The following is a 17597-nucleotide window of genomic DNA, read 5'->3' on the forward strand; positions in this document are numbered from 1 at the left end:
ACATAAAAATAAACAGAAATTACCAAAAGGAATGGCACAAGTTAAAAGTGCATCTTTTCTTCTTTGTTTCATGACATTTTATTTACAAAGGTACCGTGTTTTAGAAGGATATTCTACTTTTTATTATCAGCCTTACATATATAATTTTGAAAGAAGACTTGTAAAACTATTTAAAAAGCTACTAAGTTACTAACTGTTCATCTTTCTGCCATCCATTTTTTATTATGCCAGTAATGTGTTCCATTAAAAAACACAGCATCAGCCTAAAAAGGGATTTTTTAAAAAATCCTACTCTTTGAAAGCCATTTATACAGACATTCATTTCTTTTAAGACATCTTCTCTGGCCATAGCTGCTCCATCCCAATTCTGAGTCAATGGGCACATATACATTTTGTGTAGTTCATAATTTGTCTCATATGTTAAGAACTTTGTCAGTTACGGGTCAGTCCTATTGCCACCCTCACTATTTTCTCCTCTTACTTGTTCCTGCTCCCCCCAACTGTTTTGTGTGTTTCCTGTTTCTCATAGGCACAAGTCCAGCTCATGATATTACTGCATTCCAAGACTCTACGAGTAAGGATAAAACCGTATTAAATCTGGTAAGGAAATATGCATGTTCACAACAAAGATGATAATATCTTACAATGGTAGAACTGTCCCTTTAAGTTTACAAAGTACTCTTAAAAGTATTATCTCATTTATCCTTTCGAAATATTATGAAATTCATATAATTTAATATTTTATAGGTGAAGTAGTTGAGGCTAAAGTGTTTTTGTGACTTGTCCAAGGTCACACAACAGAGTCAGAGCTAGGACCTCCAAGCTCCAACTTGATTTATCATTCATTCATTCACTCACTCATTTATTCATCAAAAGTCAATTGGAAACAAGCTATTTGTCTGTAGAGGACTGCTTAAATAAATGAATGCATTAATAAATGAATTTGAATAAAACAATGATATCTATCCTAATGATATGTTCTAATCAGGTGAAGAAACAGATAATTACTCAATAATTAGAGTGTGTTTTGTGATTTGAAAGGAAAAATGCTTGAGATTGCAGGCCAGAAAACATGTCACGGAGGAGGTACCGTGTGAGTGGCATTGAATGTTCTACAGTTGCATAGTAAAGCTCTACAAAACATAAGGATAGCTGGAAATTATTAGAGAAAAGAATTAAATTATTTCCTTAAAGAAAAATCTCATTAGGGCCAGAGTGATGGCTCATGCCTGTAATCCCAGCATTTTGGGAGACTGAGGTGGAAGGATTGCTTGAACCTAAGAGTTTAAGACCAGCCTGTGTAACATAGGGAGACCCTGTTTCTACAAAACATAAAAACAAATCTGCTGGGTATGGTGGTACATGACTGTTGTCCCAGCTATATGGGAGGCCAAGGCAGATGGATCACTTGAGCCCAGGAGGTTTAGGCTGCAGTGAGCCATGATTGCACCACTGTACCCCAGCCTGAGCAACAGAGCACAACCCTGTCTCAAAAAGAAAGAGAGAGAGAAGACTTATTTCCATGTCTATGAATTAATAATCATTTATGAGTAGCTACAGATCCAATTCCATGATTCTTCAAGGATCTTGTTTATATCTTGGTCTCTCTGTTGTATGTGTGGAGTTTGTGTGTGTGTGTGTGTGTGTGTGTGTGTGTGTGTTTCTGTGTGTGTATTGTTAATTTCTTCTCAACATACAAGCATCGTTCTAGTTATGTACTTGGTTGCGAAAAACAGAAACCCATACAAGATAACTCAAGTTAAGAGGAGGCCATGGCACAGACTTGGAGCAGGAAAGTAGATGAGAATTTTTCATCATTTCATTCTGAAGCTAGTTAAATGATTGGATATGTGATTTGGAACAATGACATGATGTCATTTGTGTCCTTCGTAATCCACAGGGGATTGATTCCAAGACTGTCTCAGATACCAAAATCAGAGAATGCCCAAGTCTCTTATATAAAATTGCATAGTATTTGCATGTAACCTAATGAAACGGGAGAGTTTCCTGATTCTCCTTGCAGGACGTGCAACAGTGGTGTGGCTTGCCTGCTTGGTCACCCCACAGCACAAACCCCTAGGAGGAGCATGCAGACCGGCAGGTTTAGAGGCCAGGGTGAGGGCTTTTGGGCTCTGGCCCCAGGTAGTGTCTAGGGGTAAGCGTCTGTGATTTCCAAAATCCAAGTGGGTGTGTGTTACAAAGCTCTTTCAGATTTGCCATCTGCAGACAGTTTGTGTGTTAATTAGCTCAATGGATCCTCGGCCTTATCACAAGGACAGAAGGCCAATGTGACAGCTTTCTGCATCTTGAGCTCTTGTCCAGTGTCCCAAAAGAATTAGATCACACACCAGCTGGAAGGATGAATGCAAGGTTTATTGAGTAGTGGAGGTGGCTCTCAGTGAGACGGATGGGGAGCTGGAAGAGGGGATGGAGTGGGAAGGTGCTATTCCCCTGGAGTCAGGCTGCCCAGAGGCCATACTCTTCCCTGACTGTCCCAGGCTGAAATCCCCTTGGTGTCCAGACATCCCTCCTATTCTCTTTTTCTCTGCCATGTCATTCCACCATTGCCAGTCTGCCAGTGTCCTAGTTTGCTGGTGTTGTGTGCCCGCTAAGGTCCCAGGTTTATGTTGTCACAGGATGAGGGGTGTGGTGAGCCAGAGTGGTCTTCGAAAATGCAACATTAAGGCACAAAAATAGGAGTGCTTGTTCTCATTTAGGTCTGTGGGCACAGGCCTGAGGGTGGAACCCTTACCAGGGACCCTGCCTTTCTCTATCCAGCACTTCCGTACCCCTATCTTGTATTACTAACACATCCTCTTATCTACTTTTCATCCTCTCTAGATTACTTATGATACCTAATACAGTGTAAATGCTATGTAAATAGTTATAATGACAAGAAAAGAAATCTGTGTGTTCAGTGCAGATACAACCATTGTTGACCTAACTACATTTTTTTAAAAATCCATAGATGCAAACCCACACATCCAGAGGGCCAGCTGTAAAGGTAGGAGTAGTATATAGCGTTGGCTAGTACCTATGCTGAAAATGGTTGTCCCTAGGAAAAAATGAACAGAGGAAAATTCAAGTCCTATAGCATTTCATAGTAGACTCTTCTGAGAAAATTCCTTCTCATCTCAAAAAAATAAAGACATAAAGACACTTTTTAAAATAATGGATCAATTTGCCATTAGAGATGGTGGGACTGGTTAGAATATTACAGCAATAATTTAGATGAGATGAAGGTAGTATGAATTTAGTGAAGGTGCAGAAGAGGAGATACATTTGAGAACTATTAAGGAGTAGAATTCACAGAGGATGATGTCATGTCAGGGGTAAGGGAAAACGTAGATGCCCAGGCTGATGGCTCAACCTACAGAGTGAGTAGAATAATATGACAGTAGAGGAAGAGGAGGAAGAGTAGAATTTGTGGGATAAAATAAGATCAGTTTCAGACAAGTCAAACTTCAGGTTGATATGAGTCATCAATAGTCTGTAAGGAGATTTTATATGTGACTACACAGTAGAATTTGTGGGGTAAAATAAGATCAGTTTCAGACAAGTCAAATTTCAGACTGATCTGAGACATCAGTAGTCTGGAGATTTTATATGTGGCTACACATCCATATTCATAAACTCACCTGTGCAGCTTTTGAAAGCAGACACATATTTGTGAGTTACCAGCAAACACCCAAGTGTGTGGATGAGATTTCCCAGGGACTGTGGCAGGAAGGAAGGGAGCATTGAAGATAAAGGAATCGTGGCTAACAATAGCTACTAGAGAAGGCAGAGGAGACTGAGAAGGGGCTGTTGTAGTGATGCGGGGCTGGGGCATCATAAGAGGGAAATCGAGGGGAAAAACCCTTCAAGAAGGGATGTATAGATCATTTTAGATGCTATAGTAAGGTCAAGTAAGATCAAGACTGAAAATTAGCCATGGGATTTGGCAATAGGAATTCAGATAGCTCATGAGAACACTTTCTTTGGAGTGTTGCCTAAAAGGGTGGAGTAGGTAATTGATCATGAATGGAAGAGGAAGAACTGGAAACAGCAGCCACACACGACTCGTTATGTGACCTTAAAACACATCTATATGCACTAAAAGCCTAACATAACACTGTCTTAGCAGCCATCTTTGTCACAATTTCTCCAAAAACCTATCTAGAAAGCCACATGTGATAGCCCTGTATCACCTATACCTTACCTCTTTAGCCATCCAGTCCTACTTCTTCACCAATCTGCGGCATGTTCCTTGTGCTAGTCCAAGTCATGGTGTCATGGTGCCACTCTCCTGCCTTTTTTTTTTTTTTTTTTTTTTGAGATGGAATCTCACATTGTTGCCCAGGCTGGAGTGCAATGGCATGATCTCAGCTCACTGCAACCTCTGCCTCCCGAGTTCAAGCGATTCTCCTGCCTCAGCTTCTGAGTAGCTGGGATTATAGGCCCACACCACCACACCTTGCTAATTTTGTATTTTTAGTAGAGACTGGGTTTCGCCATATTGGCCAAGCTAGTCTTGAACTCCTGACCTCAGGTGAACCACCCAAGTGCTGGGATTACAGGCTTGAGCCACCATGCCTGGCCATCTCTTTCCTATTCAAAGCACTTGTTTATTTATTTTATTTATTTGGCAATGAATCCTGGTTTGCATTGTTGTAATTCGTGTCATGTTTGCATCTTTTCATGTTTTTGCTTCAAATAGATTGGAAGCCCCCTTGCAGCCAATTTTATTTCCTTCTTAACAGCTTTAAATACTATAGAGCAGGGGTCCTCAACCCCTGAGCCAGGGATCAGAACCCATCTGTGGCCTGTTAGGAATTGCGCCGTACAGCAGGAGGTGAGAGCAGGCCAGGGAGCACCGGAGCTCCGCCTCCTGTCAAATCAGCGGCATTAGCTTCTCATAGGAGCACAAACCCTATTGTGAACTATGCAAACGAGGCATCTAAATTTCATGCTTCTTATGAGAATCTAACACCTGATGATCTGAGGTGGAACAGTTTCATCCTGAAACTATTTCCCCCCACCCCACTGCCACTCCACCCCCACGGAAAAATTATCTTGCAGGAAACTGGTCCCCAGTACCAAAAAGATTGGGGAGTGCTGTTGTAGAGTGCTTTTGTCAGAATAGGCTTAGGAGAGGACAGGAAGTAGGAAAATGACTGGTTATGAAGGATTTCCACTCTATGTACAGAAATAAAAATCTCCTTATGATTTTAGGAAGCCAAAGAGAAACCAGAAACAATAGAAGAACATAAAAAAGAACGTGCTTCAGGAGGTAAGGAGTGTTCCTCTTAATCCCCATGTGAACTTTTGTTCTCGGCTGCTATTTTTGTGGGTGAAATCTGTCTGAGGAAAGGTATGTCACCTACAAATTCTGCATCTCTAGATAAGGTCAGCAAATAGGACCAATTATTGATTCCATTGGTATCACTTTTAAAAAGCCACGTTGACTGTTTGGTCCCAGAAAACTTGTCATAACTCGTGCTCTACTGTGAACTAAGGACCAAGGCAATACTGATAGCAAATGCTGTGCTCTCCTTTGAGTTCTTTTTTAGTATCCCATCTAAAAGTAAAGCCACTATTTACAGAATAAGTGCTAGTATGCTTTCCTCCTTTGCCTATCTCCATTAGGATGGAATAGTGAACAGAGTTCAGGCTTTGGAGTCATATAGATTCTACATGGGGATCAACCTCTGGACTAGCTTTGTGATTCTGGAAAGTTATTTATTTTCAAGTCTCAGTTTTCTCATTTGCAAGAGGAAAATGAAGAGAAGAAAAGTACACTTAATTGAGAATATATTCTAGGCTAAGAACTAGGCTAATTTCATGTGCCTAGTTTTATTTAGTCCTCCAAATACTATGTGAAGTGGTAAACTGTCATTCAGTTATGTAGCCTGTAAAATGTGAACAATAAAATATCTACAACAGAAGGTTCACTGTGAGGATTGATTAAATTAATATATGTGAAGCACTTAGAAAAGTGGCTGGCACAGGCCAGGTGCGGTGGCTCACGCCTGTAATCCCAGCACTTTGGGATACTGAAGCAGGCATATCACAAGGTCAGGCATTCAAGACCAGCCTGGCCAACATGGCAAAACCCCACCTCTACTAAAAATACAAAAATTAGCTGAGCATGGTGGCATGTGCCTGTAATCTCAGCTACTCAGGAGGCTGAGGCAGGAGAATCACTTGAACCCGGGAGGTGGAGGTTGCTTGCAGTAAGCCACGATTGCTCCATTGCACTCTAACCAGGGCAACAGAGTTAAAAAAAGAAAAGTGCCTGGCACAAAAGTTCTCATAAAAGTTAGCTACTATTATAAAAAAAAATTATCAATCTTATCTTGTAGATGGCTTAATAAGTTTGTGACTTGTTCAAGATCACTTAACTGTAAGAATCAAAGCTCGGATTTAAACCAAGTTTGTTTGGCTTTAAATCCAATGCTCTTAATAACTAATGCATTGTCCTTGGTAAAGTTGTCATAAAATCATATGTGTGAACTGCTTTGCTCTGGCCCTGGCAATATAATAAAGCCATGGTTGATGCCATGTTTATTGTCACTGTTATTGTTACCAGTATTATTACTACTACTGTTCTTGCTACTGCTAATAAAACCTTGATCCAAAGAAGAACCAGGATACCAGTAGGAGGTTTAGGCTTTTGCCATGGGATCAAGTATAACAAACATGTAGGCCAGGCATGGTGGCTCACGCCTGTAATCCCAGCACTTTGTGAGGCCAAGGTGGGTGGATTACCTGAGGTCAGGAGTTCGAGACCAACCTGGCCAACATGGTGAAACCCCATCTCTACTAAAAATATAAAACTTAGCCAGGTGTGGTGGTGGGTGCCTGTAATCCCAGCTACTCAGGAGGCTGAGGCGGGAGAATCACTTGAACCCAGGTTGCAGTCAGCCAAGATTGTGCCATTGCACTCCAACCTGGACTGCAAGAGTAAGACTTCATATATTAAAAAAAAAAAAAAAAAAAAAAAAAAACCATGCAAATGCAAAGGGAACAAATTGGGCTGTTGCTTGATTCTGACACATCTTTAAGTCTGAAAGACTATTCACATGCTGAGGTATAAACCAATGATTTTAATGTCATTTTTATCCCAGTAGCTTAGCATAACGTAATTCAAGTGCACACATTATTAGCTGGCTCTCATCTCAGACACATTTAAATGAAACACCTTTGTTTAGTGGAGATATAACATTAGATCAGACATGCTTTTACATGTTAAGCCTTTTTACCCAAATACTATTTTATTGTCTTTTAACAGACTCTGCGGTTTCCCCTCTTCCTGTAACCACTGTGAAATCAGTTAACTTTAGACAAAGTGACAAGTAAGTGCTTCTTCATGTAGCTTGTTAACATGTTTTATTTTTCTGTTGTATTATGTCTGAATATGTTTTTTATCTTATCCTACAGCACTTCTGCTAATGAGAAGGAGGTTGAGGTGAGTTTAAAGCAAATTTTTTTCCTTTTAAAAAAGTGTTCCAGGTTGGGCGTGGTGGCTCACACCTGTAACCCTAGCACTTTGGGAGGCCGGGGCAGGTGGAGCATGAGGTCAGGACATCGAGACCATCCTGGCCAACATGGTGAAACTCCGTCTCTACTAGAAATACAAAAAATTAGCTGGGTGTGGTGCATGCCTGTAATCTCAGCTACTCAGGAGGCTGAGGCAGAAGAATCGCTTGAAGCCAGGAGGCAGAGGTTGCAGGAAGCTGAGATCATGCCATTGCACTCCAGCCTGGTGACAGAGTGAGATTTCATCTCAAAAAAAAAAAAAAAAAAAAAAAAGTTCCAGACTCACCTGCTACAGTCACTTCATGCTATTGCACAAGCTCTCTTATGGTCAGTGGCTGTTTGGCTTGGCAGTGACTCTGTACAGGTGAAGCCTGTGCATGTCAGCATTATGTTGCGTCTGTATAAAACAGCTTTAAACAGAAACATCTGACCACATTCATTTTTCTCTCCTCACCCTCACGTTATTTTGACAACAGGCAGAATTTCTCAGATTATCTTTGGGATTTAAGTGTGACTGGTTTACCTTGGAGAAGAGAGTGAAGCTTGAAGAGAGGTCCCGTGACTTGGCAGAAGAAAATTTGAAGAAAGAAATAACTAACTGTTTAAAACTATTAGAGGTGAGAATCAGAACATTTGGTCTAGCCAGGCACGGTGGCTCAAATCTATAATCACAGCACTTTGGGAGGCTGAGGCAAGAGGATGACTGGAGGCCAAAAGTTCAAGATCAGCCTGGGCAACATAGTGGGACCCCATATCTACCAAAAACAAAACAAGACAATCAGCCAGGTGTGGTGGTGCATGCCTGTAGTCCCAGCTACTTGGGAGGCTGAGGCTGGAGGATCATTTGAGCCCAGAAGTTGGAGGCTGCAGGGAGCTATGGTCACACCACTGCACATCAGAATGGGTGACAGAGTGAGACCCTGTCTCAAAAACAAAACAAAAAACACCCACAGAAAACATTTGGTCATATTTTTAATAACATTTTCATAATTACACATGAAATTACTTGTATGACCCAAACCAGCACCAGGTATGAAGCTCTGCCTGAGCCAAATGTGAATAGAAAGTAAGAATTCAGGATCAGGCTGAAATAAAAGTTTCACTAATAGGAGAGTATCAGCAATAAAATGAAAAATACCTTTTTAAAGTAGGTGCATGAGTCATCTGCCTTTTCTCTGGATTTTCCATTTTCAGGCAGAAGAGGAATCATGCAGAAAACTGGGCATAGGAAAAAATATCAATTTTAAGCTTCAAAGAAGAGAATCGAGGCTATTTCCATTTATGATTAACTGAGGAAAGAAAATAGTAACTGATTCAGTCCTCCAGATGATGGGCAAGCCTGCTGTAGGGTACTGAGAGAAGAATGGGGGTGCACAGGAGTGTAACAACTATTATTCTTCCAGCTGGTGAAGTTACCATACATTTAGAGATGAGCTGGAGGATTAGTAGGCTTAATTTTGGATGAAGGATATTAAAATTGAGAAACATGGAAAAGAATCATGTTATTTTTTACCGTGATAAAAAATATATAACATAAAATTTACCATCTTGAACATTTTCAAGTGCACAATTCAATAGTTTATTTATATTGTTGCAAAATAGATCTTGAAATTCTCTACCTGTTAATTTTTCTTTTCCACCTTACCCCATCCCCTGGTAACCATTATCCTACTGATTCTATGAATTTGACTGCTTTAGGGACTTTGCATAAGTAGATTTATACAGTATTTGTCTTTTGTAACTGGCTTATTTCACTTAGTATAATGCCTTCAAGGCTTATCCATAATACAGCATGTGACTGGATTTCCTTCCCTTTTAAGGCTCAAAAATATCCTCATGTATCTACCAAATTTTGCTTATCTATTCATCCATCAATGGACATTTGGGCTGCATCCACTTCTTGACTATTGTGAATAGCGCTGTTTGAAACATAGGTGTACAAACATCTCTTGGAGACCCTGCTTACAGTTCTTTTGAGTATATCCGGACTCAGGAGTGGACTTGCTGGATCATACAGTTCTGTTTTTAATTTTTTAGAAACCACTGTACTTTCATAGTAGCTATATCATTTTACATTATTACCAACAGTGCACAAGGTTCCAGTTTCTCCAGATCTTCACCAACACTTGTTATATTCTGTTTGATTTTATGGTCGTCACCCTAATGGGTGTAAGGTGGTATCTTCTTGTGGTTTGGTTTGTATTTTGCTAACGATTAGTGACATTGTGCATCTTTTCTATGCTTGTTGGCCATTTGTATATCTTCAGAAAAATGTCTATTAAAGTCCTTTTCCTATTTTCTTTGCAAAAAATAATTTATTTATAAAAATACAGTTTCAGGGCTGGGCGCAGTGGTTCACTCTTGTAATCTCAGCACTTCAGGAAGCTGAGGTGGACAGATCACCTGAGGTCAGGAGCTCGAGATTAGCCTGGCCAACATGGTGAAACGCCTTCTCTATTATAAATACAAAAATTAACTGGGGCCAGGCACGACGGCTCACACCTGTAATCCCAGCACTTTGGGAGGCCGAGGCGGGCAGATCACCTGAGGTCAGGCGTTTGAAACCAGCCTGGCCAACATGGTGAAACCCCATCTCTACAAAAAAATACAAAAATTAGCCAGGTGTGGTGGTGGGTGCCTGTAGTTTCCATCTGCTTGGGACCCTAAAGCAGGAGAATCACTTGAACTCAGGAGGTGAAGGTTACAGTGAGCTGAGATAGTGCCACTCCAACTCCAGCCTGGGCAATAGAGAGAGACTCCATCTCAAAAACAAACAAACCAAAAAACCTGGGTATGGTAGCATGCACCTGTAATCCCAGCTACTCGGGAAGCTGAGACAGGAGAATTGCTTGAACCTGGGAAGTGGAGGTTGCAGTGAGCCGAAATTGCGCCATTGTACTCCAGCTTGGGTGACAGCAAGACTCCATTTCAAACAAACAAACAAAAAAAAAAACGGAAATTACAGTTTCAGAAGGTACCATAGTAGCATAAGACTAATCCTTCTCTAGGCACGTTTTAGTAGACTGGTCTCTTACCTAGTAGCTTCTCTCATTGATGGCTGATATTTTATGGATGGTTTTCAGCTCCCAAAAGTGTTCTTGTTTTAGATAACAGACCTGGGAGTTTGGATGAATCATGTTTCCTTTACGTGTGGTTCTTCCTCCTGAACATCTGAATACTTCTGATAAAGCTGTTTTAAATTAGATAAGAAATAGCTGCATTTCTAAGGAAAGACTTTTCTTCCCTTAAGTTCTTAATATTTTGTTTGTAGTTGCTTCAGTTGTGGCTCTAACCAAAGCAGTTCATCCTGGCCTTAGGTCAAACACTGTCTTTTCTTTTTGATATCGGAAATCATCTCAGCATTCTTCCTTTCCAGATTTTTCAGTATCTGGACTTCCTTAAGCATTTATTGATGGCTTTCTTACAAACTTTAGATTCTATTCTGTGTTTATACTGGATGAGGGTTTTCTCAAATGCAGGCCAAGCAATATTCAATTCCATGATGTCATTGATTTTCTTTCCTTCTAGACACCAAACATGCACGATGTTGGAAATATCTAAGCCTATGGCTTCGCTTCTTGATTTCTTCCTTTTGCCTCAAGATGTATTTCCTTTTTTCTGAGTTTTTGCTTGACCTTCTGTTGTCAGTGTGTCTTTTTCAACAGAAGGCTGGGCACTAATGGGTCCTATCTTTTAGAAGTGACTGAGTCAGCTGGTTTCTCTGAAAGGTCTGAAGATGCTGTGGTTAGAATAGGTTCGTGTTGTTGGATCCTTATTTTCTCCACTGATTTAACTTTTCTCACATCAGTTTCTTCAGTGCTTTCAGATTCATTGCTAATGGGTTTGAATTTTCTTCCTGGCTTTTCTGCACTCATTTTTACAGATTTATTTTTCACTTCCTTCCATTTTCAGAACTCCTCGAGCCTCTTTTTTCTTCTTTTCCTGGAGGAGTTGAAGGGTTAGATAATCCATAATATTTGGAAAATTCTTCATTGGCGTACATAGATGGGCTATGTAAAGGAGGATCAAAGGTTTCATAAGGTTCTTCATCTTTCTCATTTTCACCAAGACACAGGATGTCTTTCCATTTATTTGTATCTTCTCGAGACAGCAGAATTATTAGGAAAATCAAAACACATTGGTAGGCTTGCAGTTTTGGTCAGCTTTATCTTTCACAGAATGTGTTCTTCATAAAATGTTCTTTGATTATCATTGACCTGCATGCCTGGGAGGCTGCACTCAATGTGGCAGGGCTATCAGGCCGCTCTCTTTCCATTTTTAAATTGAGTTACTTGGATTTTTAATTGCTGAGTTGTAGGAGTTCTTTATATATTGTGGATATTAACCCCTTATCAGTTGTATAGTTTGAAAATATTTTCTCTCTTATAGAATATAAGTTACTTTTTGTTGTAACTTATAGAATGTGTTGACTGGGTCTTTTAATGCATAAAGACTTTTAAATTTCATGTAGTTCCACTTGTCTATTTTCACTTTTGTTATTTGTGCTTTTGGTGTCATATCCAAGAAATCATTGCCAAATCCTATGTCTTGAAGCTTTTCCCTTATGTTTTCTTCTATGAGTTTTCTAGTTTGGGTTCTTAGTTTTAGGTATTTAATCCATTTTGTGTTAATTTTTATATATGATGTAAGATAAGGGTCCAACATCATTCTTTTGCATGTGGATATCAAGTTTTCTCAGCAACATCATGTTAAAGAGACCACCCTTTCCTCATTGTGCATTCTTCGCACTTGGTTGAAGGTCATTTGTTAATCTACACTTATTTCTGGGATTTTAATTCTATTCCATTACTCTATATGTCTGTTTTTATGCCAGTACCACACTGTTTTAATCATTGTAGCATTGTAATATGTTTTAAAATTAGGAAGTGTGGGTCCTACTTTTTCTTTTTCAAAAGCATTTTGGTTATCAGGGTCCCTTTGGATTCCATATTAATTTGGGAATAACTTTTTCTATTTTTGCTAAAAAAGTGCCATTGGGATTTTGAGAGAAACTGCCTTGAATCTGTAGATCACTTTTGGTAGTATAGATAACAAAATTAGGTCTACCAACCCATGAACACAGGATGTCTTTTCATTTTTTTGTCTTTTTAAATTTCTTTCAGCAATGTTTTTCAGTTTTCAGTGTACAATTCTTTTATCTCCTTAGGTTTATTCCTAAGTATTTTACTCATTTTGATGCTATTGTAAAGAGAATTGATTTCTTAATTTCCTTTTTGGAAATTGTTAGTGTGTAGAAAAACAACTAATTTTTTTGTGTGTTAATTTTGTACCCTACAATTTTGTTGAATGTGTGTATTAGTTCTAACAGGTTTTTTGGTGGAATTTTTTAGTGTTTATTATGAGATCATGTCATCTACAAACAGAAATAATTTAACTTCATCCTTTCAGTGGATAACTTTTCATTATTTTCCTTGCCTAACTGTTCTGGCTAGAACTTCTAGGACTATGTTGAATAATAGTGGTGAGAGTGAGATCTTTGCCTTGTTCTTGACCTTAGAGGAATAAGCTTTCAGTCTTTCACCATTGAGTATGATTGTAGTAGGGTTTTCATATATAACTTTTATTATGTTAAGGTAATTTCCTTCTATTTGTTTTTTTTAATTAGCACTTCAGTGACATAGTAAAAATAATCTTGGAGGTTTTAATGCATTTTTTTGTCAGTGTTCCTAGTTTTTGTGTTTTTAATCATAAAAGTGTTCAATCTTACCACATGCTTTCTCTGCATCAGTTGAAATGACCATATGGTTTTTGTCCTCCTTTTTGTGAATGTGGTATGTTATATTGATTGATTTCCACCCTTACATTAGAGAAATAAATCCTACTTGTACATGGTGTATAATCTTTTTAATGTGCTTTTGAGTTCGGTCTACTAGTACTTTGTTGAGAATGTTTACATTAATATTTATCAGAGATATTGGTCTGTAGTGTTTTTTTTTTTTTTCTTGTAACGTCTTTTTCTGGCTTTGGTATTAAAGTAATGTGGACCTCATAGAATGAGCTTGGAAGTATTCCTCTTCTTCAATTTTTGGGAAGAGTTTTATGAAGATTGGCATTAATTCTTTAAATGTTTGGTAGAATTCTTCAGCGAAGCCATTCAGTCATGGATTTTTCTTTGTTGGGTGATTTTTGATTACTGATTCAATCTTCTTACTAGTTATCAGTTTGTTCAGATTCTCTTATTTCTTTATGGCTTACTCCTGGTTGACTATACTCTGTTTGCTAACAATTCACTTCTGTTCTTTCCTTCCCAACTGGAGATGGTGGTTTAAACCACTGTAACAAACTGCATGTCTGACAATTGCCATTCTAGTTGGTTAGAAACTCTCTAACTACAATTTATACATATCTGTGTATTTCAAAAGTGATTGTCTTTCACTGAGCACAAATGTGTGACAAGCAGTTGGCATCTTTTACCTCTCATATGACAGTATTCCTGGAGAGGATATGTGATTGTCTCCATCTGACAGATGAGGAAACAGCAAATCAGAAAGATTGATTTTTTTTTAACATTTCTAAAATTATAATGCAATTTACAGTCAATGGTGCCTAATGGTTTTATTGACAACTTTTTCTTTCTTAATGATATACAAAATCATGGTATCTTTTATAATTCATGCTCTTTTAGATTTGGGAAAGCTTTAGACATTTGCTTACAATCACACAGGTCATGAGCAGTGTCTTGTCTGCTTCCAAATCTGTTATTCACTTAATCCTGTCTGTACTCTGGTGAGAAAGATGTTCATCAGGAAGGGTGTCATCTTGAATAAAGGGCACAGGATTGAGAAGAAAATTCATAAGGCAATGAATGTATACTCACCTACCTGGCCCAATCATACCTTATCGTCTGTAGAAGAACAAGCATAGTTGTCACAGACATTTTTAATTCCAATATGTTTGGTTACATTTCTCAAAATTTCAACCTATGCTCCTCATATGATACGTTCACCTCATTTATAATCCCTTTGCCATTACTAATTAATTGCAGCCCATCCTATTAGCTGTAGAAGAAAGATGTGAATGCATGTAAGGAAGTGGCAAATTTGGGAAGTAAAGAAATAAGGGATCAAGAATAGAAATAAAAGATTTGTGATCACCTGCATGTATCTACCCAGTAGGCAACAAAGATACTAATATATCAGTATCATTCATTATTGGTCTTTGCTGCTTCATTTCATCCTCCACCAAAATAATTAAGATTAGAATGTCATTGACATTTGCGACTTAAGCAGTGTTAGACTCACTCGCTGAACACTTGTGTTGGATATCTTTTAATATGCTTGTTTTCTGTACAGTCTTTAACACCTCTGTGTGAAGATGACAACCAGGCACAGGAAATCATTAAGAAGCTGGAGAAGAGTATAAAGTTTCTTAGCCAGTGCACAGCTCGAGTGGCCAGTAGGGCTGAGATGTTGGGAGCCATCAACCAGGTAACCTGTCTTCACTTCTCTAATTAGAATGAAATTACAAAAAGATTCATTTTTCCTGAGACTATTGATTTTTCATTTCTAGGAATAAGTTTTAAAAAATACTTTTGTTGTATAACATGTAAGTGTTTAATATAGAAGAAAATGGAATATACAAATAAAAATGTAAAAAACTCTTCTAATAACACAAGCCAGTGACAATCATACAAATTTTGTGATATTCTTCAAGATACATAGTATAATGTAGTGTTTATAATCCCTTATATAGTGTTATAATCTGTGTTTTTATTCATATAACATAGGCAGCTTTCTGTGTGATATAAATATATACACACATATCACCATTTTATGGTGTTCTACTGGTTGAGTGGTTATCAATTATTTAACAAATTCCTTATATTTAATCATTTTATGATGTTCTTGATATTTTTCTGTTATAAACAATGCTACAGTAAGTATCCTTGTATATGCATCTGTGTGTACTTGTCCTTAGAGAAGCAGAATTCCAAAATTTCCTTGTGGACAAACCTGAGGAGATATGATTTTTTTTTTAATCTATACCTAAGCAGATTTGTTAAAATATATTTTCTTAAGAAAGAGAAATTTAATTGTGGTGGTAATTTTAGTTTGATCATTTGTTATACATTTTTACTCCTTAGTTCCCTTTTAACTCCTCACTAGAGAATACTGTTATTATTTGTTTCATTTTTACTAAAATTGTATATGCACAGAGTTTTTTTAAAAGGTCAATCAGCTCTATAAGCCTAATTTCCCATAATCTAGAGAAACAACTTTCAATTTTTTTGTCTTACTTGTTTTGTATTTGCATTCACATTTTTAAATAACATGCTCATGCTATCATTTAGTGATTTATTTTCAGTTTTAGGTATTATCTGTTGCTCTCCCACTATGAAGATGAATATTTCGTTCTTTTATCAATCTCTGCCCACCCGCCTCCCACACCCCTTTTCACTGTCCCCACTGTCCCTCACGCTACAGTTGGCCACCCTGCTTTCCTGGCCAAGCTTACACTCTACGGTTAAACACAGTTTTCACTACCTTGCATGAGCCCTCAACACTTTTCCTTTTCTTGTTTTACCTTACTCATTGGGCAAATCTGCAAATGAATCTGCTTCTCCACCTCTTGTGCCTGCATAGTTGGAAAATGCCACATTCCCATACTGACCTGTTTCTCTTTAAATTCATTATCACAAACCTCAAGCGGGTCCTTGAGGCTTCCCTTCACTCACCCTCCTTCTCTTTTAAATATCAATTTCACACCCTTTCCTTTCTCCTCAAACCACTGTCATGTCCTTCCCCATATTCTCTCAAACACAGGTAATGACTTTGCTTCCTACCTCACTGAGGAAACTGGGACAATCAAAGGAAACTGCCGCAAGCCCTGAGCCTCCTGGCCTGTGAACCCTTACACACTGCCTTGCTCCCATTCCTAAAGATGCATTGTCTCTAACCCTATCCAAGGCCAGCCTTCCCCACGAAGATGGGAGCCTTCCCCACTAATTTACACTCCTGACTTTTTTCCATTTCTGTTTTCTCCACTCTACTGAACCATTTCTATCAGCACACAAATAATATGTTGTTTTCTAGATGGGAATAATAACGTAAAACAGACACAAACAAAATAACCTTTCATCCTTTCCTTCCTGGCCACCACCCTGTTTCTCTGCTCCCATGTACAGCAAACCTCGACAGAATGGTACTCACTGTGCTCAGTCTCTCTCCTCCCAAGTTCTCTCAAACCCACTCTAATCAACCTTTTGCTTCCACAAAGCAGATTTTGCCAAGGTCACCAGTGGCCTCCACATTACCAGCTTCAGTTTCTCAGTCCTCATCTGTCGTGGCTGATGTCTTCGTCTTCCTGGAAATGCTTTCCTCATTTACCTTCCAGAAACCACATCCCCTGGCCTTTCTCTGCATCACAGGCTGCTCCTTCCAGGCTTCCTGCAGTTCTACACCTTCTCCTGGAGCTCTGAATATCGAAGAGCCCTGGGACTCCATTCGTGCACATTTGATGTCCATGTGCACGCAGTCCCCCTGTGATCCCAGGCAGTCACCTGAGGACTCTCAAATTCGTATGTTTAGCTTAACCCACTCCCCTGAGCTCCAGACCAGAATATGCCACTGCTGACTCAACAATTCCAATTGGATGTTTGATAAACTCAAACCTAACATTCAAAACTGAACTGTTCATGGTCCTCCACCAAACCTACTCCATGTGTAGGCTCCTTATTTCACTTCAGGGCAGCTCTGTCCTTTCAGTTGCTCAGGCCAAAATGGGGGACGGAGGCAGCTGGAATAATTCTCAACACCTTTCTCTCTCACTTCACATTAAATCCTACAGCAAATCCTATTGGCTGAACTGTCAGAATACATTCAAAATACAACCACATATTTCCCTTTCTACTGCTACCATCTTGATCTCAGCCTCCATTCTATTTTGTCCAGATTAATGAAACAGGTTTCTATATGGTCTCCTTGCTTCCATCCAATCCCAGACCCTCCCCTCAACATAGTCTGTCCTTAATAAAGCAGCCAAAATACTTTAAAACTTTAGAAAATGCTGATTAGAAAATTTTAATAGTCTATTTGAAATATGTTAAGTCACTCATT

At 38.8% G+C, this 17597-nt stretch overlaps 1 protein-coding gene and 1 pseudogene across 5 annotated transcripts in view; one reads left to right on the plus strand and one right to left on the minus strand.

The window, feature by feature from the left end:
* IRAG2 (inositol 1,4,5-triphosphate receptor associated 2) overlaps positions 1-17597 on the plus strand; it is a 107725-nt gene that overhangs the window by 79518 nt on the left and 10610 nt on the right. For all 5 annotated transcript variants that reach the window (XM_074402929.1, XM_074402926.1, XM_010337315.3 and 2 more), the window contains 6 exons: positions 530-600; positions 5215-5272; positions 7274-7337; positions 7423-7450; positions 7998-8138; positions 14835-14969. In XM_074402929.1, the coding sequence (XP_074259030.1) occupies positions 530-600; positions 5215-5272; positions 7274-7337; positions 7423-7450; positions 7998-8138; positions 14835-14969 (497 nt within the window). The remainder of the gene's footprint in view (positions 1-529; positions 601-5214; positions 5273-7273; positions 7338-7422; positions 7451-7997; positions 8139-14834; positions 14970-17597) is intronic.
* LOC104651160 (centromere protein U pseudogene) lies at positions 10742-11988 on the minus strand (annotated as a pseudogene).

Source organism: Saimiri boliviensis, chromosome 7 (assembly GCF_048565385.1).
Source record: "Saimiri boliviensis isolate mSaiBol1 chromosome 7, mSaiBol1.pri, whole genome shotgun sequence".
Lineage (NCBI taxonomy): Eukaryota > Metazoa > Chordata > Mammalia > Primates > Cebidae > Saimiri > Saimiri boliviensis.